We start from the raw sequence: 27,763 nt of genomic DNA on the forward strand, positions 1-27,763 counted from the left end.
ACACACAACAGTCCAAGGCAGATATTCTGGGCCTGTGGGCATCTTTCCTCCATATGGTGACTCAGAGACCCAAGCTCATTCCAGCAGCAGGCAGAGAATGAGGGAATGTGCAGAAGGCATCCCCACTCCCCCTCACACTCCATTGATGAGAACTGCTCCCATGGCAACCTCTGGGCAGTCACCTCTCAGGAGCAACACTGCTGTATACAAAGAGAAGCATGAGTTTGAGTACACAGTGTGATAATGTCTCAGCCACAGAACAGCATCTAAAGGTCTCAAGGCACCTCACAAGAAGATTCAGAATGCAGAGAAGCAGATAGAAGCTGGAGAGAGTCCCTGTCTCAGGGCCATAACTACAGCTCCGTTTCACAGGGGAGCAGGAGGCAGGATCGTGACTGAGGAGGCAGCCGTTGAAGGCACACAGATATTGTGGTGACATTTGCCAGGCCAGCCTGCCTCCGTCCTCCTGTGTTCAGGAGCCTATCGGTACAACTGCCTCCCTTGGTAGCAGCCAATGAAATTCTTGAAAAAAACTTTCTTCGCATGTGGGAAAGAAATCTACAGTTCAGCAGTGTCCTTCCAGCATCTCAGGAGGACATCTGGCAAAGTGGAGGGGGAATGTTAAACACAGAGTTCCCCAAACACACAAAGACTGAGAGTTCTGGAGAAACACAGATATTGTTAGAAACAATATATTAAAATGTTTTATTATTTAGTTACATCTTGCCTGAGCATGAAAAAGATATTAACAGACTGTCAGCTTACTGGGACATAACCCAAAATAACTTACATTTTTCATATATTGCTAATTATTTTTCTGAGGCTGGCTCAGGCTGGTAGGAGAGATCTCAAGGCTTTCACCAGATGATTTACTTAAAGAAGTTAAGCATGGCATTATCTGTTCCCATGGAAACACAGGAGACAGAAGAGGAGGTCACTTTGACCATAATTAATGTAAAGAATAATGGTTTATATAGAATCTAGTAAAGAATATAACAAGATGCTGCAATACCTTTAAGCCTTTTCTTCAGCAGTGCAGTTCAATCTTTGGATTGATTTTCATACACTAGTGTCACTTTGGTCGTTTTTTAGTTTTAGTGCTAAGTTTTTGAAGTATACCAATCTTGCCTAGCAAAATTTTTCCAATATTATTATTTCATTTTTGATCCAATCAGAAAATTCCAGTATTCAGAATTTTTCTAAAGTACTGAGTAAGTAGAAAGGGATGACTATGCTGGCCTTAAGCTTCTTGTGAATGCTATAGATCCTCACCATGTTTTCTTAATAAATACATAAATGGGTGGTTGGTGAATTAATTGATGTAATCTAGAGGCACCACTAGATTCAGCAGTGCCTTTAAAATCACCAACAAAAGATTTAATCACGTTCAGTCCGGTTTACATTTAAGGTGTCTAATTCTTTTTTTTTTTTTTTTTTTTTTTGAGATGGAGCCTCACTCTGTTGCCCAGGCTAGAGTGCAGTGGTGCGATCTTGGCTCACTGCAGCCTCCGTCTCCTGGGTTCACGCCATTCTCCTGCCTCAGCCTCCCGAGTAGCTGGGACTGCAGGTGCCCGTCACCACACCTAGCTAATTTTTTGTATTTTTAGTAGAGTCGGGGTTTCACTATGTTAACCAGGATGGTCTTGATCTCCTGACCTCATGATCCACCCGCCTTGGCCTCCCAAAGTGCTGGGATTACAGGCATGAACCACCGCGCCCAGCCTAATTCTATTCTTTTTTTATTAGCGGAAATTGGTAATCCATATGGGGTATCTCTTAGATATTCCATTTATTGGCACTCGGTGCACTCCTTAGGAATTCCTACTGCAAGGTGCACACTGTACTTTTTTTTAAATCCTTCTGCTTATTTGGATAGTGGATTCATTGTACAGTCTCATAAGGTAAATTTTATCATGGAAGCTTGATGACATTTTTCCAAAACTCTTTAATTTAGTATGGTATTCCAGAAAGAACTAAAGAGAAAGAGAGAAATGAAAGAGTTGCCCTTTCCAATTTCTGAATTTTTAATACACTGAGAAATTAGATTAAGTCAGAAATTATTAGGATTTTTTTTCTGTTAGAGCTCTGGCCCAAGAAACATAACATAGCCTCTTCCAGGCAGGCTTGTCTGAGGAATGGATTCAGGGCTGCAGTATGACACTGAGTGATGTTTACAAACAGGTGGCCTGAAGCTAAGTGGAGTCAATATACAATTTCTCACCCTTTAGAAGATAACTACCTGCTGCCACATGAGTAACGAAATTTTTTTTGTAAAAATCAAGCTTGAAATCATTTAGTCAAGAATGTAAATCAGTTATGTGCCCCCATTATAAAAATGTTGATGGGATTTGCTCTGGTATTGATTTTTTTTTATTTTTTTTGGTGGGGGGAATTACAGCTGTTACAGGTTTTTTTTTAATATGATGATATCACATTCCTATTCCGGGAATGCAAACAATATTATATCCTGCTTGGCAGGCACTGTGGTCACTTGGCTTAGCCAAGAATAAGAACTCTCAGCAGCACCATACCATAGGTTTGTAAGAGATCCCCTAAAATAATGGATGGTATACTTTCCTGTATGTATTTATGTTCAGATAATTTATTTAAATAATGCTGCTGGCACATGCTTTATAGCTGCTTGCGTTTTGCTATACAGATTTCAGCATATCTTGCAGACTATGCAATTCGTTTGGAAAATGTAATTTCCATCCCTGCATACTAATCGATTTCTTCACAAACACCTGCTATCAGTTATGATAATAAAAATGCCACTCTGAATTGAAAAAGGGCCAAATAGAGCTTCCTAAGGAAATGACTTAAGTGTCTTTGAATGCTACTAAATGTAGTAATGTGCCTGTGTAGTGCCAACACTTTTTTCATCATTTGCATTTTCTGTGATTTTGCCCTATTACAACATCCCTCTCACAAATGATTCCTCATAACCATTTCCTTCTGGCTTGGTAAACGGAGCTGTCAGGAAGTGGTATCTCAGGGTGTGGACAAGATCTGAAGCTGGGCTGCACAGTGTTAGAAAGCACTGGCTCATGCCGTGGGGTACATGCTGGATAATTTCTGATTTTATGAGTAAGTCTCTGAAAACCATAAATGTGGCTGCTCCTTGGTTTTGCACACACATACACCAAATAAAATCTCCTTTATTCATTCTCTTCAGCCTCCAGTTCATTCCATGCACCACTGCCAAACTAATGTTCCTAAATCCCAATTTCATCATGTCCTTCCACCACCCCAAGCACTGTCAGTGGTTCTCAATTGGCCGCTCCATTGAACCTAACCTTCCCCGTCGTCTCCCATCACCTGACGTGGGTCACCTTTCTCTCACTGCTGCCAGGCAAACGCTTGGCTTTTGGTCAAGTTTCTCTCCTTCTTGCCCCAAGTATTCTACCTTTCATTTTCATCTCTGGGCTTTTGCTTATGCTCTGGCTCCTGACTGAGAGACATCCTTCCCAAGTTCTTGGGCTTTTCATCTTCCAAAGCCCTCATTTATTCCTTCAGTCTGAATTTTTCTTTCTCTTCTCTGAACTCCTATAGGATACTTTTTTTTGTCAGGCATCTAGACTCATTTATTCATTTATTCATTCAACCAACGTTTATTGAGTGCCTGCTGTATTCCAGACATCACATTATCCTTTCTTCCTTTGAAAGCAATCGTTTCTTTTTAAATGTGTCAGTTTCTACTAGATTTTAAGCTCTTTGAGAGAACAGATGTATTCTGTCTCCTCTTTTTGTGGTCTGAGATGCCCACACAGACCTGAGCACAGGTAAATATGCAGTAAATGCCTGTTAAGTAATTGATCCCTACTGACTTGAGGTAGGGAAATGTCTGGGTAATTGCATGTTCTGTTTGATTAGTAGTTCAGTGTGTACCACAGAGAGATTATTTTGCAAGATGGAATACTGTAAAACACTCAACTATAAAACTATTATTAACATAATTTGACATTTGATATTTGAGGAGAGAATTCACCATGGTCTCAGAGTACCTCGGTAAAGCTTTATCACCATGGAACTGTAATGTGCGGGTAGAACACCCAGGAGGCGACCTTGATTCGGTCCTCTAACACGGGCAACAGGGGCTGCAAACGTGCATGCACTGACGCCCTGGTGTGCAGTGGGCTCCACACCGTGCCCTTATCTACTGGAAGTTACATGTTTGAAGTTTCTGGTAACAAGTGTTTCAAATTTTCTTTCACTTTTCTCTTGCTTACACAAGTGGGGAATGGCTTTTCTGTGAGGGGGAAGATTAAAGGGAGACTGGTGGGAGAGTTGGTGGGGGAATGTGAGACTGGTTTTGAAGAGCCTGGTAAGAACTGAACACATGGACCGATGTAATCAAGAGCAGAGACTCTGGAGCCTGCCTGCAGCCTGGGTGTGAAGGCTTTCTGCTACTTACTTTGTGGGATTGGATGAGTTATGTAACTTCTCTGTGCCACATTTTTCTCATCTGTAAAGATGGGGATAAGACCAGCACCGGCATCACAGGCTTGATGGGGCTATGAAGGGAGTGAGTTCATACAAAGCTCATGGTCCAGTACTTTGTGAGTGCCCAGCAGGCTATGTTGATTTTCAGAGAGCCCCCTAAGTAGTAAGATAGAAACTAGGGAAAGGGATTCCCTACCCTGAATCTTTGTTTTGTACCATTTGTTTTCTTTTTCGGTTTCGGCTATTTCTGAAACCTTGAGATGTGTGAGACCCCGAGTTAACTGACTTGGTTTCTTAATAAGATGGACATATGAATGAAGTCTGAATCTAAATGTGGAGAATTGGGAGTCTCAGGGAGGTATTAGAGTAACCACTCAGCCTTGTAGAGGAAAAGAGTTTTAATCTGTTGGTGAAACAGATGGAACTAGGTTCCCATTCTGATAGGAGTTGGAGGAAAACAATCTGTGCAATTTGTCCCAGCAGTAGAGCAGGAAGGAATGGTGTGCATATAAATTCCTCTGTCCCCTGGGAGGCTGCCGCATGTCTCAACCTGTAGAACTGCTGATTATTTGAAAGAAAGCAACCCTCCAAGGAGCTAAGCAATCCTGTAGAAAGGGGGAAGACAATATTTAGCAGATATGATTGTTGCCTGGAATTCTGAATGTTGTCACCACCTAGCACCACATACCAATGTCTGTGAGGGTGCCCAGCATTGAGGGAGAGGTCAAGGGACAAGGATTTGGGAGGAATTAATCACGTGCCCATAAGAAACATTCATACATAAGACAGGACAAACAGAATAGATAAAAGTGATGCATACTGACTACAAAACAGACAGCCCCGGGGTAAGGCATTCTGCTTTTATTTCTGAGCTGGTACAAACATTAAGAACTTGGGTGGCAGACTCCCCTTCCCACAGAAGGCCTCCTCAAGCTAAGCAAGAAGGTAACTCACTTGAACTCATTCTGTTTGTCCTTCAGCTCTGGCTGCTCAGGCCTATGCTCTGAAAGAGGAGAATGACAGTCTCCGCTGGCAGCTGGATGCCTACAGGAATGAGGTGGAGCTGCTGAAACAAGAAAAAGAACAGCTTTTCCGAACAGAAGAGAACCTCACCAAGGACCAGCAATTGCAGTTCCTGCAGCAAACCATGCAAGGCATGCAGCAGGTACCTGGCCCAGATGGTTTTGTGAGAGAAAGGGATATGTGTATTAAATGAAAATGGAAAGGCAGCTGCATGCTGGAAAGGGTGAAGGAGAAGAAATGACAACCAAAAAGCTAAGTTGTTAGGACAGAAAAGTGCTAATAACTGTTTGTGGAAGGGTAGAATCTAGAGAAAAGCCAAGCCAATCACTTTTCCTGTATTGCACTTAAGATCTAGTCAGGTTCTATGAGCACATTACGTGTTTAAGAAATGTTTGTTGATGGAACAGATGAAGCATCAGAGTTTTGGGAGACAGGTAACTTTAGAAACAGGACAATAGCTGTGTTTCTGTTGAAGAGAGCCAGACTTCATCCTAGCATACTGAATTTAAAGATGTGTATTTATGGCAATTGTTAGAAAGGAAATGAAAGTTGAGGGCTTTGGAGGATGGAAAAGGAATAGGTACTGTGGGAAATAAAATGTTGATGAGGGGGGAGATTGACTGTTGTCGGTGAGGGAATAGAGTCAAAGATTCACAGCCAGATTTGTATCTGAAAACCTCAATTGGTACATGATATTCTTAAGGTGTTGGGGCCTTTGAGTTACCTTAGAATAATAGAGCATAAATTATCATCATGGGGATTTTTAAATTACTCCTCTGAATATACAAATCCGATCAATATTTCCTTTAAAAAAGATTGTTTTTATTTAAACAAGGGAAATATAAGTAGAATGATGGAAAGTTAATATACAGAGAGTCCACTTTTTTGTAATTCCCCCATCCATATTGACTGCTTTGTAACATCCAGAGCATGGATTGCCTACAGAAGTATCTTAGTGATTAGAGGTAACTACTACAGAAGCATCAGCCTAACAGGGAAAAATAATTGAGAGGGAGAGTATAAAAAAGAATCATGGATTGGGAAGTGAGAAAGTTAATGACCAACTCGCACAAATTATGTCTTAAACATCTCCTGCCATTTTAAAGCAATTTTTGAGTTTTGGCTTAGAGTCCTAACTGGTTGATGTTCACAGTGTGTGTTAGACTAATCAGTGAGATTCAGAGGTCAGAGTCAGCCAGGAAAATGTCACTACAGTTATTGCTCAGGTCTCTGGACTTGGAAATCAATGTAACAGCTGCTGTGTGAGACTTCTGGGGTTGTCCATATGCCCCAACATTGGGTGTCTGTCGGCGCCCTCGCCAAGATGAGAGGCCATCGATTTCCCCAAAGGCCATGACGCCAGACCTAGCCCAAAAGCAACTATGCTACACTTTACACAACTCTCCCTCTTTCCCTCTAGAAAAGATTATCCCAGTTGCTTTAAAGGTATATAAAGTATTTTAGGTTATTGCAGATTCAAATCAAAAGGAAGTCAGAGGAGGCGAGGGCGAGCTGCTCCGTCAGGGCTGCAAAAGTACTGAGGAGCCACGTGCCTGGTCCACAAAGGAGCAGTGTTCCAAATCACCACCTGAGCCATCTTCCTGAACGAGGGATTCGGTTAAGGGAGCTTCTCATCTCTTTTCAGCATCTCCCTGTCAGTAGGAAATGTACTTTATATAACTAAAAATGTAGTTGAGACAGAAACATATTATCTCACAGTTCTGAAGGCTACAAGTCCAAGATCTAGGGTCTAAGAGCAGGGTTGGTTCCTTCTGATGCTGTAAGGAAGAGTCTGACTTCTGCCTCTCTCCCAGCTTCTGGAGGTTGGTTGGCAATCTTTGGCCTTCCTTGACTTGTAGACACATCACCCTGCTCTCTGCCTTCATCATCCCTTGTCATTCTCCATGTGTGTGTGTCCAAATTTCTGCTTTTTATAAGGACACAATTCATACAGGATTAGCGGCCCACCTGCTCCAGTATGACCTCATCTTAATTACTTATATCTGCAAGGACTTATTTCCAGATAAGGTCCTAGTAGGGGCTAGGACTTCAACATTTGGATTTGGGGCTGGGGGGCAGGGCACAATTCAATCCATAACAGACACATAGTAGACAGTCAAAATATCTATGTCAAATGAAGGACTGAATAGACAAAGGCCTGGAGGCAGGCCTAGCATGGTGTCTGTGGGAGCTCTGGACTGTGTGGGATCCTGGATCATGAAAATCAAGACAGGGAGCGGGAGAGCCAAGGCCTAAGAGGTGTGTGTGGTGCCTCCTTAACCTACAGAAAGCACTAGGTCCCTAGTGGCTGCTATGATTTTAATGTTTACTGGTTGTTAGGCAGATATATGGCTATCTCTGCGGCAGAACATTTTTAACAGAGTTTTAAAATATAGGTGCTTTTTAAAGTCTTATTTCTATCATGACCTACCATGTGTGAATAAATTACCACAATTCGCTAATTTGAATCCCACCACAAAGAATTAGCCTGACTTTAAAACCTACCTTCAATCTCCACACTATCTACTTTATAAATCAGAAAATCATGGTTTCACATGAAAGATGACAGAGAGAGGAGGGGTCAGCCTCCCATATGTCACCATTTCCACAGTCTATGTTTGGGAAATCATTTCTGTAACAAACAATAAAAAAAGAAAGAGCCTTAATGACCTGAGGACTAGCAGACAGCTTTTGGAATCGCCTTCAAGTTTAGCCAAAAGTTTCTAACCTTTCTTTCTTTAACCCCTTAAGGATATGTTCACTGACATCACACAGTTTTTCATGTGTTCATGAAGAAAACGCTATGGGCAGGGTTCCTAACATGGAAAAACCCTTGGGTGACTTTGTCTGGATGTTTCTGAGTTTACCCCTGCACCATGTGAGTCACAATGTAATAATATGAAAGGTTTCATACAAAAGAGAATAACAGCTTGTATCTGTGGTAACACGGTAGCCTTTACCTGATCATAAACTGGCAGTGAAGTTAACTTGTCTCTGCCTCAGGGATAGTGAGGCTTTTGACTTTCATTTGCACCTTTAGGTGTACAAGTAAAGACTATACATATGTTTAACTCTTATTTTTCTTCAGGTTACCACACTGAATTCTTTCATTAGGTTTATTGAGGTAAAATTTACATACAATGAAATATATTCTTTTTAGACATACGTTCTGTGAAGTTTGACAAATGCCTACAGTCACATAACCACCGCTACCACAATCTATATATAAATCAGTTCCATCACTCATTCCCTCTTGCCCCTTTTGATTCAACCCCACTCCCAGCAACCACTGCTCTGTTTTCTACCCTTGTAGTTTTTCTTTTTCCAGAATATCATATAAGGGGAATTGAACAGTATGCAACCTGTTGAGCTGGGCTTCTTTCTTTAGCATAATACATCTGAGACTGATCCATGTTGCTGTACGTATCAGACATTCATTCCTTCTGATGCTGAGTAGTATTCCACCATAAGAAAGAGCTGTGGTTTGTTTGTCTAGTCAATAGTTAGTGGATGGATAGTTTCCAGTTTGGGACAAATAGGAATAAATCTGCTATAAACATTCACTTACAGGCTTTTTGCTTAGATACAATTTTTCATTTTACTTGAGTAAATCCTAGGAATACGATTGTTGGGTCATATGGCAAGTGTGTTTTACTTTCAGAGAAACTGCCAGTGTCTTTTCCCAAGTGTCTGTAGCATCATACATTCCCTCAGGACTGTCTGCAAACTCCAGTTCTACATCCTCATCAGATAGCACTGGCATGGTCAGTTTGTCTTTTTTCATCACTGTAGTACATTTGTAGTGATATCTCATTATGGTTTTATTCACACATAAATTTGCAGTATTTTTATTTTCATTTATGAGGATAGGTCAACATGTCATAATTTTTGAATAATCCGCTTTTAAAAATCAGAATTCTTTTTGAAGCCTTGTGTAAATCATATTGACAGGACTAATAAATATTTGGATAACAGCAGGATACCATTAAAAACTGCTGATCGTAAAAGTGTGTATGACTAATGATGATTCTGTCAGAAGGCTTCTTCCTAAATACTTTAAGCTGATGCTTTTGAACAGTGTTAAATCTAGTCTGACGACCAGCTGTCTTAGGCCAGCAAGCCATTGGCCCATGTGGAGCAGTGGCTCTCTCACACTCTCAGCCTGACATTAGTAAGGCGCAGGCCTGGTCCGCTGTCTTGACAACTTTCAGCAAGGGAAGATCAGGGAAAAACAAAAATGGGAAAAGTAGGATGATTATGATCAAAAGCATTTAGAAATTAAGTGACAAGCATTTTTTTCTTTAGAGTCAAAGTAGAACATATGTGTGATTTTCTGTGTGTGCATTGTTAAAATCTCACCCACTTAGACTAATTTTATGGAAGATGAAGAAATATAACATTACTACTTTCCTAAAATACAAAGTAACCCCATTTAGTTTTGTCAGATGTTGGGTAAGAGTCAGACTTTGGAATATCTATTAAGGAATAAATGAAACTAGTTTTGAAATTAAACATAGTGATTACATCTGACCCCTTGGGTAAGTTCAGCATGTCTTCTGCAATCTCGTTGAAACTATTTAGTTGCTTAGTAAGTACTTTTTTTTTAAGAGAAGGAGAAAAGCTTACATTCAGTTCCTCCCCAAAATTCACATGTAATTAAGTCTGATGTTATACATCAAAATCAAGATCATAATAATGTTAGCGGTGGTGGTGATGGTGGCTGTGGAGATGAAGGGACTGTGGAGGTGATGGTTGCCATGGTGGTAAAGGTGACTGCAGTAGTGATATTGGCTCTGGAGGTGAGGGTGATTGTGGTGAGGATGGTGGCTGTGGTTGTTTTGGTGACTATGGTGGGGGTGATGATGAAGGTAGCTGTGGTGGAGAAGGTAACTAACTGTGCTTGTGAAGGTAGCTGGTGGTGAAGGTGGCCGTGGTGGGGGTGCTGGCTATGGTTGTGTTGTTAGCTATGGTGGTAAAGGTAGCTGTGGTGGCTGTGGTAGTGACGGTGACTGTAGTGAGAGGATGGTGACTGATGGTAATGTCAACTGTGGTGATGAAGGCGTCGGTGAGGGGGATGATAACCTCCGTTGTGTTGCTGGCTGTGGTGAGAATGGTGGCTATGGTAGTGAAAATGGCTGCAGTAGCTGTGGTAATGAAGGCAGCTATGGTGAGGATGGTGGCTGTGGTTGTGTTGTTGGCTGTGGTGGTGAAGGTGGCCACGTTGGTGCTCGTGGCTGTGGTTGTGGTGATGGCCATGGTGAAGATGGTGTTAAAGGTGGCTGTGATTGAAAATGGTGACTGGGGTGGAAATGGTGACTGTGATGGTCATGTTGGCTGTGGTGATGAAGGTAGCTGTGGTGAGGATGATGACTATGGTGGTGAAGGGGGCCATAGTGGCAATGGTGGCTGTGGCTGTGTTGGTGGCTATGGTGGTGAAGGAGGCTGTGGTAGCATTATTGGTGCTTTTAATGATTAGAAAACTTTAGGGAAAGAGATAGAATGAGCACATTCACGAATATTTTATGGGATTTTTTTTTTTATTATTTCTTAAAACCTTGTCCCTTAAAAATTGTAGAAATCCTCAAAAGTGCAGCAGACCAGATGCTCCCAGCCAACTTCACAAGGTAGTGCTCCAGAGAACTGAGCAAATGCAGGGCTGTAGGCAAGAGCACAGAGGAGTGTCACAAGACTTTGTGACAGGAGGCTCTCCTTTTGCCTGATCATTTTTCACTTTCGTATTCTGTTTTTAATTTCTATCTGAAATACCCACCAGTCCGATAATGGACCTAATAGGTGGATGCACCATACCCAGCATCTTTTTCCTATTATCTTCCATTTTAACTTTATCTTTGATCCTTCCAATTGAAGTTTCTGCTTGGTGATCATATTATTTTATTTTCAAGAGGTTATTTTGTCCTCTAATCATTCTTTTCATGCAATCTTGATTCGTATCTTATGGGTGCAGAATCTTCTCAAATCTTTTTAAGAATACTAAGTAGGAATTTTAAGATCTTTCTGGTTCCTGAATCATGTCTCTTTACTTCGGGATTGGTTGTTTAGCTATTGTGTTTCAGTCTGTCTCTTTTATGTACAGGTTTCTTCACGAGCAAGGTGATGGCTGGCAGCCTGTGTATATTTAGGTGTGGAGGGCCTGGTTTGCTTTTCTGTGAAGCTCTGTGGCTTTGCTCATTGCTGTGTCTGGATCTCCTGCATGGCCGAGTCTTTCTCCTGGGCAGTGGCCAGCCAAGAGCTCTTTGTCAGGCAGGCTTCATTTTAAGGAGATTTGGGGATCCCTTGAATGCCAGAACCTGTCATACACAAGGAACTCCTGGAACTCACTTTCCTTTCTCCTTGTTTTTGTAAGTTTATTCATTGACAGACACTTTAATAGAGTCTCTGGAGGAAGAAAATACAAACACATTGCCTCTGACATCTCGAACAGGAGCCTGTTTCAGGGGCCTTTACCTTTCACTTTAACCCAGTCTTTGAATGAGTTCTTGGTTGCCATGTGGCCAGGACGGGTGGGGTGGGGTGGGGCAGTGGGAAGTGTGGGGAGTATTGCAAATTGTTCTGGCTGCCTGGAAACATACAGGGAAAGGAGGAGCAGCAAGCAGGTTCCTGAATGTCTAGGAGGAAGGACAAGGGAACTTAAGGTGGCATACTTTGGAGTGAAGATAGCTGTCTCAGCAAGAAGAGGCAGATGCACAAAGTAAAATAGTTTCTGAAAGCAAGAAAGGAAGACAAATAGGAAAAGGTGACATGAAGAGGCTGAAATATGGAACAAAGACACATAAATAGTGAACTTGCTCTCCACGCTATTTCTGTTTCCTTGTCCTAGAAGAGAAGGTGGCAGAACTAATGGTCCAGAGCAGGGTGCGCCTAAGTTCCCAAGCATGTGCAGGACACAGAACAGTAGAGTCTGTTCCAGACACAGGGATGGGAAGGATGTGCAGAAGGAGTGAGGGATGCAGAAGAACAAACAGTTCTTCCTCTCCAGTTAAAAACTGCTTTCAAAGGAAAATGCACAAGCACAGAAGGACAAGAAAAATGGAAAAAGAGAAATCCCTTTAAAAGCAGAAATTCGACATTTTGTAATGATAAATTATATTTTAAGAGCTTTTAAAAAAATTTTTTTCACCTTTATTTTTTTGAGATGGAGTCTCATTCTGTTGCGCAGGCTGGAGTACAATGGCGTGATCTCAGCTCACTGCAACCTCCACCTCCCAGGTTCAGGTGATTCTCCTGCCTCTGCCTCCTGAGTAGCTGGGACTACAGGCATGTGTCACTGTGCCTGGCTAACTTTTGTATTTTTAGCAGAGACGGGGTTTCACCATGTTGGCCAGCCTGGTCTTGAACTCCTGACCTCAAGTGATCTGCCCACCTCGGCCTCCCAAAGTGCTGGGATTACAGGCATGAGCTGCTGCACCCAGCCTCAACATCTATTTTAGATACAGGGGGTACATGTACAGATTTGTTACATGGGAATATTGCATGATGCTGAGGTTTAGGGTACAGATCCCATCACCCAGGTAGTGAGCATAGTACCCAACAGGTAGTTTTTCAACCCATGCCCTTCTCCCTCTCTCCCCTATAGTAGTCTGCAATGTCTGTCACTCCCATATTTATGCCCATGTGTACTCAGTGTTTAGCTCCCACTTATAATTGAGAAGATGCAGTATTTAGTTTTCTGTTACTATGTTAATTCGCTTAGGATTAAGGCCTCCAACTACATCCCTGTTACTGCAAAGGACATGATTTCATTCTTTTTTATGGTTGTATTCGTATTCCGTGGTATATATATGCCCTATCTTCCTTATCAAATTTATCATTTATGGGGACCTAGGTTGCTTCTGTGACTTTCCTATTGTGAATAGCATAGCAATGAACATGTGAGTGCATGTGTCTTTTTGATAGAATGATTTCTTTTCCTTTAGGTATACACCCACTAATGGCATTGCTGTGTCGAATGGTAGCTCTATTTTAAGTTCTTTGAGAAATCTCCAGACTGCTTTCCACAGTGGCGTTACTAATTTATATTCCTTACCAACAGTGTATAAGTGTTCCCTTTTCTCCACATCCTCACCAGCATCTGTTGTTTTTGACTTTTTTAATGATAGCCATTCTGACTGGTGTGAGATGGTGTCTCATTGTGGTTTTACTTTGTATTTCTCTGATGATTAGTGACGCTGAGCATTTTTTCATATGTTTGTTGAGTACCTCTGTGTCTTCTTTTGAGAAGTATCTGTTCACGTGCCTTGTCCATTTTTTAATGGGGTTATTTGGTTTTTGCTTGTTGACTTAAGTTCCCTAGAGATTCTGGATATTAGGCCTTTGTCAGCTGCCTAGTTTGTGAATATCTTCTCCCACTCTGTGTAGGTTGTCTGTTTACTCTGTTGATAGTTTCGTTTTCTTTGCAGAAGCTCTTTAATTAGGTCCCACTTGTCTATTTTCGGTTTTGTTACAATTGCTTTTGGGGACTTAGCCAAAAAATCTTTGCCAATGCCAAAGTCGAGAAGAGAATTTCCAGATTGGCTTCTAGGATTTTTATAGTTTGAGGTCCTGCATTTAAATCTTTGACCTGTTTTGAGTTAATTTTTGTAGACAGTGAAAGGTTAGGGGTCCAGCTTCAATCTTCTGTCTAGGGCTAGTCAGTTTTCCTATAATCATTTATTGAATAGAGAGTCGTTTCCCCATTGTTTGTTTTTGTCAGCCTTGTCAAATATTAGATGGTTGTTAAGTGTGCATCTTTGTTTCCCAGTTTGCTGTTTTATTCCATTGGTCTAGGTGTCTGTTTTTGTACCAGTATCATGCTGTTTTGGTTGCAGTGGCTTTTTAGTATATAGTTTGAAGTTGGGTAGTGTGATGCCTCTGGCTTTGTTCTTTTGGCTTAAAAGTTACTTTGGTTGTCTGGGCTTTTTGGTTCCATATGAATTTTTTAATAGTTTTTCTTAATTTTGTAAAGAATGACATTAGTAATTTGATAGGAATAGTGGTGAATCTGTAAATTCCTTTGGCAGTATGAACATTGTTATGATATTGATTCTTCCAACCTATGAGGATGGAATGTTTTTCCATGTATTTGTGTCATCTCTGATTTCTTTTAGCAGTGCTTCATAGTTCTCCTTATAGAGATCTTTCACCTCCTTGCTTAGCTGTATTCCTAGGCATTTCATCTTCTTTGTGGCTATTGTAAGTGCAGTTGTATTCTTCATTTCACTCAGCCTGGACGTTGTTGGTGAATAGAAGTGCTACTGATTTTTGTACAGTTATTGTATCCTGAAACTTTACTAATTTTAAGGGCCTTTATGAAAGATTTAAATACTTAGATGTAGAATGTAAAAAAAAAAAACTAAAGATAGAAAGTCTGGAAATTAAGTTGCAGTATATCAGGAGGATCTACCTTCTAAGTAGAGTTCATGAGCCTCAAAAATATTCAATTAGAAGGAAGGAATAGCCCATACACAATGATGTGGTTATTGGCTCATTCAGAAAGAATGATATCATAATATCTTTAATATATGACAGATTATACATTAGCACAGAAAATAATTCAGTATCACTGGACAGGGCAAGAAAATCTCATTACAGTGTAGAGAAAGGAGCTTTTAGACTCTCATGTACAAGTAGTCAAATATTCAGCTTTAAAAAGTTCAAAAAATAAAAATGTGTATGTATAAATAGACACTCATACACATATAAAAACCTGGAGTCTTTACAAGCTATGGCTGCAAAGACATACCCCATGTTTATCTGATTCTTCGACAACCCAGATTAAGTTTACTTCTTTCTGAATAGGATAGAATAGAATATGGATGTGAGAAATGCAGAAGACATTTCCCACATTCATATTAAAAGTCACTGACATTTTACTAGAATCAGAAAAATCATAAAACATGTATATCTCTCAGATTACATGGCTTTAAAAAGGTTCAGTGACTTCAACATCAAGGTTCACAAGAGTTGCCAAATTTGGGGTCCACCATGGTCTTCCTTTCTCTTAACAACCCCAGGGTTTGTAATTTCATTTTTTATCCATTCCTCGGCAATGAATATTGGGATGGTGCATTATAATAATAGGCCACAAGATGATAATTCTCATAATTCCTTGGCACCTTTCCTTAGGCTGTTCAAGGTCATTTGTAGGGTTCCTGCTGGCAGTGTGTGCATTTTCTGACATTTGCAGATTACACTCCTGGTACATCCCAAGAAGGTAAGTATCTCACTTCAATGTGTGAGACTCTTGAAGGAATGGTTGGCTCCATTTGGAACCAGAAATAGAAACCAATTCTCCAATTCTTGGCCCAGGGCTTTACATTACAAAGCCCTACCTGTTGGAAATGATCACACATGACATCTGTTAGAGGTTTGGGAGTTTTCAGAGCACTTTCCCTTTTAATTCTGGACAAGATACAAAGACTAAAATGAAGATGAGAGGAAGCCTCCTTATATGTTTTTAGCAGTTTTGAGTGAGGATGGGTCACTGAGTGTCTTGCCGTCTTCACTGACCAGAGGTCATAAGATGAGGAAGAAGATAAGCTGTACTCATGCCACCTAAGGGCATGAATAATGAAATGAAAACACGGAACTAGTAGAAGGAAAATGTGACTCCAGCTTCACTGTTTTCTGTACTTCTTTGGGAAAGTCAGGATGTCTGGACCTCCAGTTCTTCTCCTGGAGACTAGGTGCTGCCAACCTCACTAAGGGCTTGCTATGATAAAATCATACATCACATGTGATCATGTATATGAGGACATTTTGAAAAGCTCTTCACAAATAAATGTGAACTGTCATTGCCATATTCCAGGTGAAAGTATGAAAAGATGTTGAGACTTAAAAGAAGACTCAGGATCAAAGAGTTAGTCGGGGCAAGTTCAGGTCATAATTTTCTGACACAAGGTGGCCTGTGCTGTTTGCTCCAATGCCCCTTACAACAGGAAGGCCCAGTTTCTACAGTTAACTCACAAAAGCACCTTCACATTATTTTATGTGGTCCTCACAACAACTGAGGGGTATGTGACTATCCCAGTGTGTCAAGTAGGAAACTGAGAGCTAGAGGTGAGACCTGAGACTGGCCCAGGGCACAGGTATACCACGTAAAGTCAGAACTGCAGCCTAGGCCTGTCTGACCCCAGCCCCTGTGTTCCCTCAATAACCCCACACCATGGCTTTCCAGAGTGTACCCTCTGTAGTGCTTCAGAACTGCAATCATCAAGACAGCAAAAGACTAGGAAGTTCCATCCTTCATATGCTTGGAGATCACTAAAATATTACTGGCAAAAACTCATTGCCTGTTTTCTGACTCTGTGTCATAGCCCCTACTCTGGTCTTTGCATTAGCAGAGTAAGAGCCTGCGAAAGGAAAGTAACATACATGCAGCTTTTATTTATTAAATGTGAATCATGAAAACAAATCTCTTCACTTCTGGGAAGGGGAAGAGAAGCCCTAATAAAATTTAACTATGAGAGGCTTCGTCTCATCATTAGTTATCCTGCTCTGCCATTAATCAAATGCATCCTCATTAGTAATCATTCCTTCTCAAAATAATGAGGCTAGCAGACGAATCAATGTAGGAGCCAGGGGCAGAAATAATGGCATTGCCCTGCAGACTATTAAAATCATTTGGCTTCTGCCTTTTGCTGCTTTCCCTGATGTCTGCAATGGGAAATCCTGACTCTCCAGTAGACTTCCATTCCCAGGATAAAGGAACTCTGCTTTTCCCAACACTGTGTCCCTGGCAGTCTTTGGATGACCTTTGAATGACCTTCCCTTTCACTGCCTCTTTTGGAAACTGCCTTCTGACTTAGAGTCTATATCACATTATGAGTACCAGATTTATAGTGAAATGGATCTTTTCTTAAATGTAATAAGTCAAAGCAGACTTTTGCTGCAGACACATACTGGCCTTCCATGCTGGCCATTGTCATCTTTCTCCCTCCAGCTACAGACACTAAAATGATTCCTTGTGGTCTGGCTTTGACTTCATTTCTTTCTAGTCTACCAATGCCAAGAAGCCGACTCATTCACACTGAAGCCCTGAACCCTGCCGGCAACATGGCTGTCTGTCTATAGCAGGTGTCCTGCTCCCAGCCAAACTGATGTAATTACCCGTCTCAACTCCCGCCGCAGTTGGGGGTCTTCATGCTCCAGGGCTTTCTCATGCAGCTGGCTAGGAGAGGCAACATGAGGATTGGGAAGACCAGGCAATTCCCTTCTCATCAGAAATGAAAGCAGTGAAGAAAATGCAGGGAGAAATTTGATGGGAGTGAAGAAATACAGCATAGGAACAAAGAAGAAAGAAGAATTAGAGGGGGAAAAAAACTTTTTTTTTTTTTTTGAGACGGAGTCTCGCTCTGTCGCCTGGGCTGGAGTGCAGTGGCCGGATCTCAGCTCACTGCAAGCTCCGCCTCCCAGGTTTACGCCATTCTCCTGCCTCAGCCTCCCGAGTAGCTGGGACTACAGGCGCCCGCCACCACGCCCGGCTAGTTTTTTGTATTTTTTAGTAGAGACGGGGTTTCACCGTGTTAGCCAGGATGGTCTCGATCTCCTGACCTCGTGATCCGCCCGTCTTGGCCTCCCAAGGTGCTGGGATTACAGGCTTGAACCACCGTGCCCGGCCCCCCTTTTTTTTTTTAGACAAAAGGTCACTGGGTCACTCTTGTCACCCAGGCTGGAGTACAGTGGTGCAATCTCGGCTCAGTGCAACCTCTGCCTACCAAGTTCAAGCTATTCTATTCTCCTGCCTCAGCCTCCCAAGTGCTGGGATTACAGGTACCTGCCACCACGCCTGGCTGATTTTTGTATTTTTAGTAGAGACGAGGTTTCACCATGTTGGCCAGGCTGGTCTCAAACTCCTGACCTCAGTTGATCTGCCTGCCTTGGCAAAAAAATCCTCTTTATATGACTAAGAGAAAACACAGAGGAAGAGAAACGTAGATGTAGCAGTTTTCCTGGGTCTAGGTTTGTCATTTAAATTTTTGTTTTATTTTTTCATTTTACAAAAGAATTTATGCTCAATGCACAAAACTTGGAAACATAAAAGAAATATATAAAAGAAAATAAAAATCATTCATGGTGTCACTACGTAGATATAACTATTGCTAACATTTACATATAGCCTTTCAGTCTTTTTCTCCATATACATATAAACATAGAGTGTTAATCATTTTTAAATACTGTCCAATCAAACAGCCAAACTTAGTCAGTTAAAGTGTCTGGAATTGGAACCAAAGTGTGGAATTGGGAATTCAGTTCCAAGATGTTAGATGATTAGTTAAAGACTATGTTTTCTCCTCTGTTTAACAAAGCACCCTGAATAGTCATCAAGGGAAACTTAAACAAGCTAGGGCCCAATCTGGTCCTCACTTTACAGACCACCCATTTCACTCAATTGATCAGTAAATACACCCTGCATCGCCAAGTTCTTATCTACATGCAACTTCTTCCATTTGGTAATTACCTGTCTCGTTTTTGTACTTTCTGTTTCTTCTGTCTGTGTCTCTGACTCTCCTTCTCTACATATTTCTTTCTCCTCTTTTATAATTGCCTGTCATTACCTCTCCAGTTTCCAGTTTTTGTGCTTCCTGTTTCTTCTCTGTGTCTCTGTCTCTATTCCTATCTCCCCTCTCTCTCTTACACACACAGACACACACACACACACACCTTTCACAAATAGCCACAACAGCCTTATTTACTGGGGAAGAGAATGAAGAAGAAAGTATATTTGAACTTTGGCAGTAAGTTTCCCAGGAAGAATGTAATAAGTAGTGCTTATAAATGAAAGACCAACACAGTGACTTTTCAAAGAGATTTTTAAAATTATCTTATTTTCTTCTTCCTTTTGTTCTCTGAATTCATCCTGCTGACCCACAAGACAACTGCATTCTATTTTTTATGCCCTCCACCACCATTACCATCTTAATTTATTTTAAACCAGGTACCACTCGGGGATTCAGTCAGAGTGGGTTTCCTTGGCCAGCTTTGGAACTCTCCTTCATGGTATTAAGATATGTATATTTCCACCTATGATTTACATTTTTATACTAAGTCATTTGCTGAGCCAGCGTGTTATGCATTTTTCAGTCATTTAAACGTAGGGTGGTACGCTATGGTTTTGTTCTCTCATTCTCTGTGCACCTTGCCCTCTTCTCTCTGGTATTTATATTTCTTTCCTGATGGTTTGTATATCTTATCTTCAGTGCCACTTACAGTTTATGTCAGGAAGTTTTTGTAAAGGCCTAACTGTAAAGTCCATAACTTGTAACTGTAAGCTACTATAAGCTCAATATGTAGGACATATAAAGAAAATCATACTTTTCAAATATACTGGGAACATTTACAAAAATTAATCCCATACTAGTCCTTAAAGCAAATCTCAACAGATGTCAAAAGAATAGTATTGTATTTTCTGACCACACTAAATTGTTAGAAATCAGTGCCAAAAATGATAACTAAAATAAATTCCATACATCTGGAAAGTTTAAAACATACATCATTTTTACAGCTTCAAAAAGAAATTAGAATTAACTTAAAAATACTTAGAAGTAATTGATAATTAAAACATAATATATCAAAACTTGTGGGATGCAGCTAAAGCAGAACTTAGAGGAAAAATTTTAAACTTTGTTTTAGGAAAAAAGAAAACTAGTAACAGTGAGGTAAGCATCCCATTTCTATTGAAAAAAACAATAGGCCAGGTACAGTTGCTAACACTTGTAATCTCAACACTTTGGGAGGCCAAGGAGGGGGGATCTGGTTGAGCCCAGGAGTTTGAGACCAGCCTGGTCAGCATAGTGAGACCCCATCTCTAAAAAAAAAATAATAAGTAGCTAAGCATAGTGGCACGTGCCTGTGATCCCAGATAACTAGGAAGCTAAGGTGGGATAATTCCCTTGAGCCTGGGAGTTCAAAGCTGTAGTGAGCCATGATTGCACCACTGTATTCTCCAGCCTGGGTAACAGAGTGAGATCCTGTCTCAAATAAACAAAAAATAATAAACACAAAGTAGAGGGGATAATAGAAAGAATAAAAATAACTAAAATAGCAACCAACCATACAATAGAGAAGATCAACAAAGCCAAATGTTTGAAAAGACAAATAAAATGGAAAATCTTTGGCAATAGGTGTCAAGAAAAAAAGAGAACAACCTAAAAACAGTATTAAAAATGAGGTATGACTCTAGATGCAACAGAGACTAAAGAAATATAAGAATATTAGGAATAGCTTTATGACAAAAGTTTTTAACTTTGGTGATACAGAGAAATTTCAATAGGAAAAAATAATCAAAACTCAATTGGAAAGAAATTGAAAGCTTGAATTAATAGCTTAAACTTCTTTTTTTTTTGAGACCAAGTCTTGCTCTGTCGCCCAGGCTGGAGTGCACTGGCATGATTTCGGCTCACTGCAACTTCCGCCTTCTGGGTTCAAGCGATTCTCCTGCCTCAGCCTCCTGAGCAGCTGGGGCTACAGGTGTGTGCCACCATGCCCAGCTTGTTTTTGTGTTGTTTTAGTAGAGACGGGGTTTCACCATATTGGCCAGACTGGTCTCAAACTCCTGACCTCGTGATCTACCCGCCTCGGCCTCCCAAAGTGCTGGGATTACAGGCGTGAGCCACCGCGCCTGGCCACTAGCTTAAAATTTTACATCAAAGCAACAGACCCAAAATTGCTTTTTAGGCAAGTTCTACCAAACATTCAAGAAAAATAATACCAAGGGTGGGCGTGATGGCTCATGCCTGTAATCCCAGCGCTTTGGGAGGCTAAGGCAGGCAGATCACTTGAGCCCAGAAGTTTGAGACCAGTCTGGGTAAAATGGCAAAACTCTTTCTCTACAAAAAATTAAAAAATTAGCCAGGCATGGTGGCACATGTCTGTAGTCCCAGCTACTCGGGAGGATCATTGAGCCTAGGAGGTTGAGGCTGCAGTCGAGCCACTGCACTCCAGCCTGGACAACACAGCAAGACCCTATCTCAAAAAAAAAAGAAAGAGAAAAAGAATACCAATCTTTAACTCATTCAAAGAACACAAAAGGAAGACACACTTTCCAACTAATCCATAAGGCTAGTATACTTAATACTGAAATAAAACAAGAACAGTTAAAAGTTAAAATCAAAAAATTATAGGCCAGGCTCAGTTATGAACAAAGATTTATAATTCCTTTAGAAAAGCAAAATTAATCTGGTATTTTATAAATCACCAAACTGGATTTATTCTAGGAATGCAAGGTTAGTTCAACATTTGAAAAATCTATCAATGTAATATATCTCATTAACAGGCAAAACCAGAATAATACAATCATTTTGATGGCCACCAAATATCCATTCATGATTTTAAATTAAAACAACCAAAGAAAAATGAAGCTTTTAACAACTTAGAATAGAAAGGAACTTTCTTATTCTGATAAAGGTTATCCCTAGCAACTTCAGTGACAAAATGTGATTTTTTTTTTAACCTTCCCAGATTAATCCCAATATAATCTCTCTCAGTCCTCATATAATCACTTGGACTAGAATGCAACTGATTTATGTCACTTGATTTGTATCATGATTCACATTTTCAAATTGTCCCTGGAAGCAGAAAAAGATTGCTACATGAAGTCTACCAGCAGACTCTAAAAACGTGGTCTTCCTATTCTTCACTTTTGAAAAATCATCAACACTAACCTTGGTGTTATCCCTCGCCTATTTCTACAGTGAAAACTTAAGTACCCATATATCACAAATGATCATCTTTTCTGTGCCATCACTGTGAGCAGCTGGACTTTCAGATGACTTCAGCAAAATTTGTGATTGGAAATTTTCACGGGTAAATGTCACATGCAATGTTAAAATGTATGCAATTGCGAACTGAGAGTAAGGGGATTGCTAAAGCTAGAGGAGCACTTCATCACAGGCACGTGGATATTGATAATAAGTGTGAAGTTGGGGCTCTAATTTCTCTTAATTTTCATATCTTGGAAGCCTTTTTTGCTGTTACCATTCATGGCCATGCTGACACCATTTATTGCAAAGGGTCCAACTCAGCTCACTTCTTTAATGCTTTCTATATTTAATGTTTCTGAAGCAGAGAAGATTGGTTTAAGATAATTTTCTGCACTTTGGAATCTATGCAAGATGGTGTTGCTGTATTGTATTTTGCCGGATAGATTTCAGCAGCAGGTATTAAGAATATGTGGCACATTTCACAATGACAGTATTTGTTGAGGTTTTCGGCTGCTGCTGCTGCTGCTGCTGCTGCTGCTGCTGCTGCTGCTGCTATTTTTATTTATTTTTATTTTTTTTCCTTTCAAGGAGTCTGAAGTTCAAAAACAGGACAAATCTGAGATCGTTCAGAGGTTCAGTAGTTGCTACAGGTGGTTGAAAGCCTATGGGGAAACTGTTCCTGTCTAACGCAGCCCTCACCTGTCTATCCAGGGCTTGAACCTGGAGTAGGGAATAGGTGAAACTTGGAGACCTCCAAAGGTTCTAGTTACTCTGACACTCCTAAAATGTTGGGTTCCAGACCAGCCTAAATGTGTTTAAATAACTTGGAAACTTTGGAGGAAGGAGCAAACTTCCTCTCCCTCTCACTTCCGTTAGTGATTGATAAATGTGCCATTTACATATCTTGTTCCAGAGCCACCTAAAGATTAAATGTGCTAAGTTCAGGGCTATTCTTCTCTCTTTACCCTACCCCTAAATGTCTGATCCTCATAGTCATAAAAATGTTTACTTGTGTTAACAAAGAAAAATTGGGAATATTGTAATCATTGAATTAACATCACTAAAGTTCTACAATTATCAGGAGTTAAGTAATATAGGTGATACAGACCTTGTAGATCCATAATAAAGTTTTCCATCCTTAGTCAGACATCTATGGCTGATGGATCAGACCTGCAGCTATATTTTCTCTCTTCACTGATCTGCAAAACAGGCTAGATCATTGCAACTCTCACCACTAAGATTTAACTAAAAGCTCTCTGGACTCCAACACATATTCTTACTCCATAATCATTAAGGCAAAAGCTTCTTTCCTAAAACTGCAACCAAAGAGACTAGTGATGATGGTAGTATCTGTTGTTAATGATGCTAAAACAAGTTATTGTTTGGTTCTCCAATGTAAACCGAATGAGGCCCAGATCGCTTTGCAAAAGGCACCTCCAAAGAGGGCCACGGGCCTTTGGTTACAAGTCACCCATAGGGGTTTTTCTAGCCGTAATCTCTAATCATACTAGGTTATAAAATCTGTAAAGAAAGAACAAATTTCTGTTGGCCTTCAGGGCATAGTGCAAGACCCAGCTGTTCAATCAGGTTCTATTTGATTGAAGTAAATGGGCCAACCTGGCTGGAAAGCATGTTAATATTTTAAATTTCTACATTAACAACTGCACATGTGCCCAGAAGTTGGGTGATGACCACCTCACATAATTGCAGAAAACAAAAGTGATAAGAATAAATAAACCCAAGCAAATTGGATTATCATTTGCAGTAGAACTGCCAGCAAAGGCAAGGGAGAGAATATCACTGATACATGTTACTACTTCAGCAAGGTATTTGACACCTTCTCTTGTGAAATGCATGAATGGTGTTAATTCAAATTGGCTGGCCTATGTTTTAAACATGGGTTGAAGGAGGACACCCAGCATGGCTAGGCTGGGGCTGAACAACCGACCTTTCTCTCTGAATATTAATCCCCAGTACTGCCCACTCATATGACTTAAATGTCACTTCACCTTGTGGGTCTTAGTATCTCCATTTTGGCAAAGAGGATAATGGCAGCAGTTTCATTTAACTTCGTGGGCACCCTTTGCCCTTCAAGGAGCCTCACATACTTAACGCATGTTCTTTAGTGATACAATATCCCACTGGTAAGTATTCTTATATTTATTTAACATGTGAAGAAAGTGAAAAACAGGAACCTGAGATGACCCTGCAAATTACACTGTGAAGAAAATTATCTGTAGAAGAGAAAATAGATTTTAGAGCCTTCCAAACCACTTTTACATCCACCTTTACTGTGTTCTGTAGTCAAGAAATTCATCGATATCTTGCTATGCAAATGATCAGTAATTCCTCATGCGACAGTTGTAAGGATAGAAGGCTTAGGGAAAAGAGGAGACCAGAGCAGGAAAGTAGCTTGTTCAAGCTTGCACAGCAAGCCGATAATGGAGCTAATCATGCTAGCCTTTGAAATGCCGGCATGCAGCTTCATTTTTGCCTTTTTGCCAGTCCTTGACCATATTTCTTTTCAGAATCATGTTGCCATATTGGGATGTAGTACATCATAATTAGTAACTCCAGTGGATTGTGGGAATGCCATGAAGCATCCGTCTTTCACACCAGTCCCCCCGCCAGGGGCACATTCAAGCAAAGGAAATGGTCTCTAAAATCTTGTCTGATGAAACAGTTCTCCCCAGCCCCCAGCCCAGCAGGCCAAGGTCATGACTCTCCCCGTCTCAGGCACTGGCTGCCTGATAATTGTGTGCCTAGTGAAATTTAACACTCAGAGGATCCTTTTTTTAATATTTCCTCCTCTAAATTTAGACAACATTATTTTCATTAACTATCATAAAATGGAATGAATAATAATGGCCAAGAAAGAAATGCAGACTAAATTTTTTCTTCTTTTGAACTTCATGTATATTTATGCCAGTAAGAAAATAAAATAGTGTGATAAAAGGAAAAAATTGCAACTATCTATTCAATAGTTTTCTTTACCTACCAGTTTGAACTTTGATTCTTGATTATAGTTAACATATTGCTGTATATAAATAATTGTCCAGTAAATCATAAGTATCAATAAAACCAAATGCAGAGAGCACAATTTAGACAAGTATTGTGTCTCTGATGTAACATTTTCTTGATTTGTCTTTTGGTTTTAAAGCTAGCAATCTATAAAGAAAATTTTCAATTTTAAAAATACTGAAAGATAAACATATTTCACATACGAACTAAAATTTTCACTTGCCAACTAAAAATGTTTCATTGTTTTAAATTTTAAACATAAAATTTCTCAGAGTGGTGTTGTGGGATGAACGGAAGTAGCTCAAGTTCTAGTTCATCGTCTTTACAAAACTGTGCTGTCAATGTTTATTTTGAATCTAGTATAGAAATGCAGAATATATGTAGTGCTACAGGAGGCTGGAGACACAGTATCCAAAGCAAGCTCAAATCAGAACAAATGTGTGCAGCTAAGTCCACATGTGAGAGAGAGCTGGGGCAGACTGTATAAAGCTAGAAATTTTCCAAATCAGTTTCCACATAAAACGTTTGTTAAAAGGCAAGCAGCAGAATATGCTAATTTGAAGATTACATACATACTATTAAATCTCAACAGTAATGGCAACAATTAGAATTTAGATCAGCAAAAGATTGCTGTGAGGAAGGACAGTTTTTCAATGATTTTGCTTAGAATTGCTGGTGCATAGTGATGATAGATGGATACACCTTTAGATTTATTATTGTTTTTACATTTTGTACAATTGTACCTGCTTAACTCCTATACCGAGGCAGGTAGCCCAGGCCCTGTCCTTGGTGCCCCACCACTTCCTGCAGACTTAGGCCCTCAAATCTGCATCTCAGATGGCTTCCTGTGTTTTCTCAACCTCTCTGTGCCTCTTGAGGTCCTAAAAAACCTCACTCCTCCCTTTGGAAAATTTTCATGGCTCAAAGATTCTTGGATTTTTTTCCTTTTCTCTGCAGCAGAGGAAATCCCACTGCATTCTAGGCCAGCCCTGGGGAACCTGGAAACATTTCAGCTCTAAGTCCTTGTTCTCTGGAGTTCCTCCATGCCCTCTCTTCCCCTAGAGAACACACAGCCTGTGCCCTCCCTTCACCCTTGCCCTGGGAGATACTGCTCGGATGTACGCACACAGTGTGCATCCTTCAGCTCGTGCCTTACTCATTCCACAGGAATCCTTGCCAGGTCAGGGGCAGCAGGGTCCTTCATGCCTCAGGCACCCCCATGAGAAGCCAGACCCTTGAAAACACTTACTTGAGCTTTCTCACTCCTCTCCATAGCTGTCCCAGGCTCCCAGAGTAATGATAGGCATGACCCCAGGGATCACTGCCTTGACCTCTCAGAGATCAACCCAGGCAGGCCTGCACCTGGGCTGTGCAGTCTGGCTGACATTAGGATCTTAACAGCAGGGTCAGGGAACAGGGCCATGGTCCCACCATCTCTCAGCTATAAATGAAGCCTGATCTCATCACGAACAAGAGATTGCCTTTCTGCCTAGCAATGAGAATGGCATTTAAAATTCAATATCAGAAAAGATATTGATGAGATTAAAGGCCTAGAGGAATTGATTTATGAGGAAAGACCCAAGGAATTAAATATGTATAGCCTAGTGTAATAGGATATTAGGCTCTGAACACAATTTCATTTCTATGATCCAGCGTTCCTGTTATCAGTCATCTGAATGGTGGAGTTCTCTCCAAGAGATGTTTCTCCCCCAGGGGTCACCATGCCTGAGGCAGAGAGGGGGGCACCAGGGTTGATACACTGGCCATAGGCTTGGATACCCTCATACCTCAGTGTAAATTGAGTGCAGTTTCATCCCCAGGTGGAAGCAGATGACATTTTAAACTAGAATAGATCTTGAGTAGTCTTACCAGCCCATGTAACAAGAAAATTCAAGCTAGTTCAATTCCTTTTTTCCCAAGGAGTAAAGTGAGCATTGTAGATACCAGGTGGTAAATGACTGTCCTTCCCCAGAGACAGGTTCTCTCCTTTGTCAGAAACCCTGTTAGATGTGTTTGCCTTTAGGCAAAGCTTTGCTCTTAGGTTGTGATAATGTTCACTTGATTTTTTACATCTCAAACTTTCTCTAACAATCAGGGATTAGCTCAGGATTCAGTGTCAGATGGAAAACAAGCATAGGTAGAACCTCATCAGTGGGACCTAAGGCTGACATTCCTAAAGAGTTCTGAAGTCAGTGAGAACCAAAACTTGATGGAGCAGTGGACGGTCTGGAGAGTCCTGGGGAGACATGAAGACACAGTAAGCTGTGGGGTGGTGGGATGTAACAGGATCCCACCAAGAGAAAGGGGATGAAGAGGTGGATACTTCCATCTACAGTAGGACAGGGATCTGGCAGAGCTGGTCACAGGTGGAGTTCAGATTGCAGGCTGAAATACTGGGAAAAATCAGGTTGGCAACAGGGTACAGAGGCAGGATGGGGCAGGACACTCTGAGGGTATCACCACGTAGAGCAAATTGTAAAAGGACTGCTGGGATGAGATCATCAGACACAGTCACACCCACCATCTCCTTTGGTGAGAATTCCCTTTGGAAACCTCTGGGCCTCATTTCTTTAAGTGAT

General features: G+C 40.8%; 1 protein-coding gene and 1 long non-coding RNA gene across 3 annotated transcripts in view; one reads left to right on the forward strand and one right to left on the reverse strand.

The window, feature by feature from the left end:
- ENOX1 (ecto-NOX disulfide-thiol exchanger 1) overlaps positions 1-27,763 on the forward strand; it is a 257,797-nt gene that overhangs the window by 156,189 nt on the left and 73,845 nt on the right. For both annotated transcript variants that reach the window (XM_033234035.1, XM_033234031.1), the window contains exon 10: positions 5,424-5,608. In XM_033234035.1, the coding sequence (XP_033089926.1) occupies positions 5,424-5,608 (185 nt within the window). The remainder of the gene's footprint in view (positions 1-5,423; positions 5,609-27,763) is intronic.
- LOC117096613 overlaps positions 1-27,763 on the reverse strand; it is a 179,400-nt gene that overhangs the window by 41,818 nt on the left and 109,819 nt on the right. The window lies entirely within an intron of this gene.

This window comes from Trachypithecus francoisi, unplaced genomic scaffold, assembly GCF_009764315.1.
Source record: "Trachypithecus francoisi isolate TF-2019V2 unplaced genomic scaffold, Tfra_2.0 Contig01461, whole genome shotgun sequence".
Taxonomy (NCBI): domain Eukaryota; kingdom Metazoa; phylum Chordata; class Mammalia; order Primates; family Cercopithecidae; genus Trachypithecus; species Trachypithecus francoisi.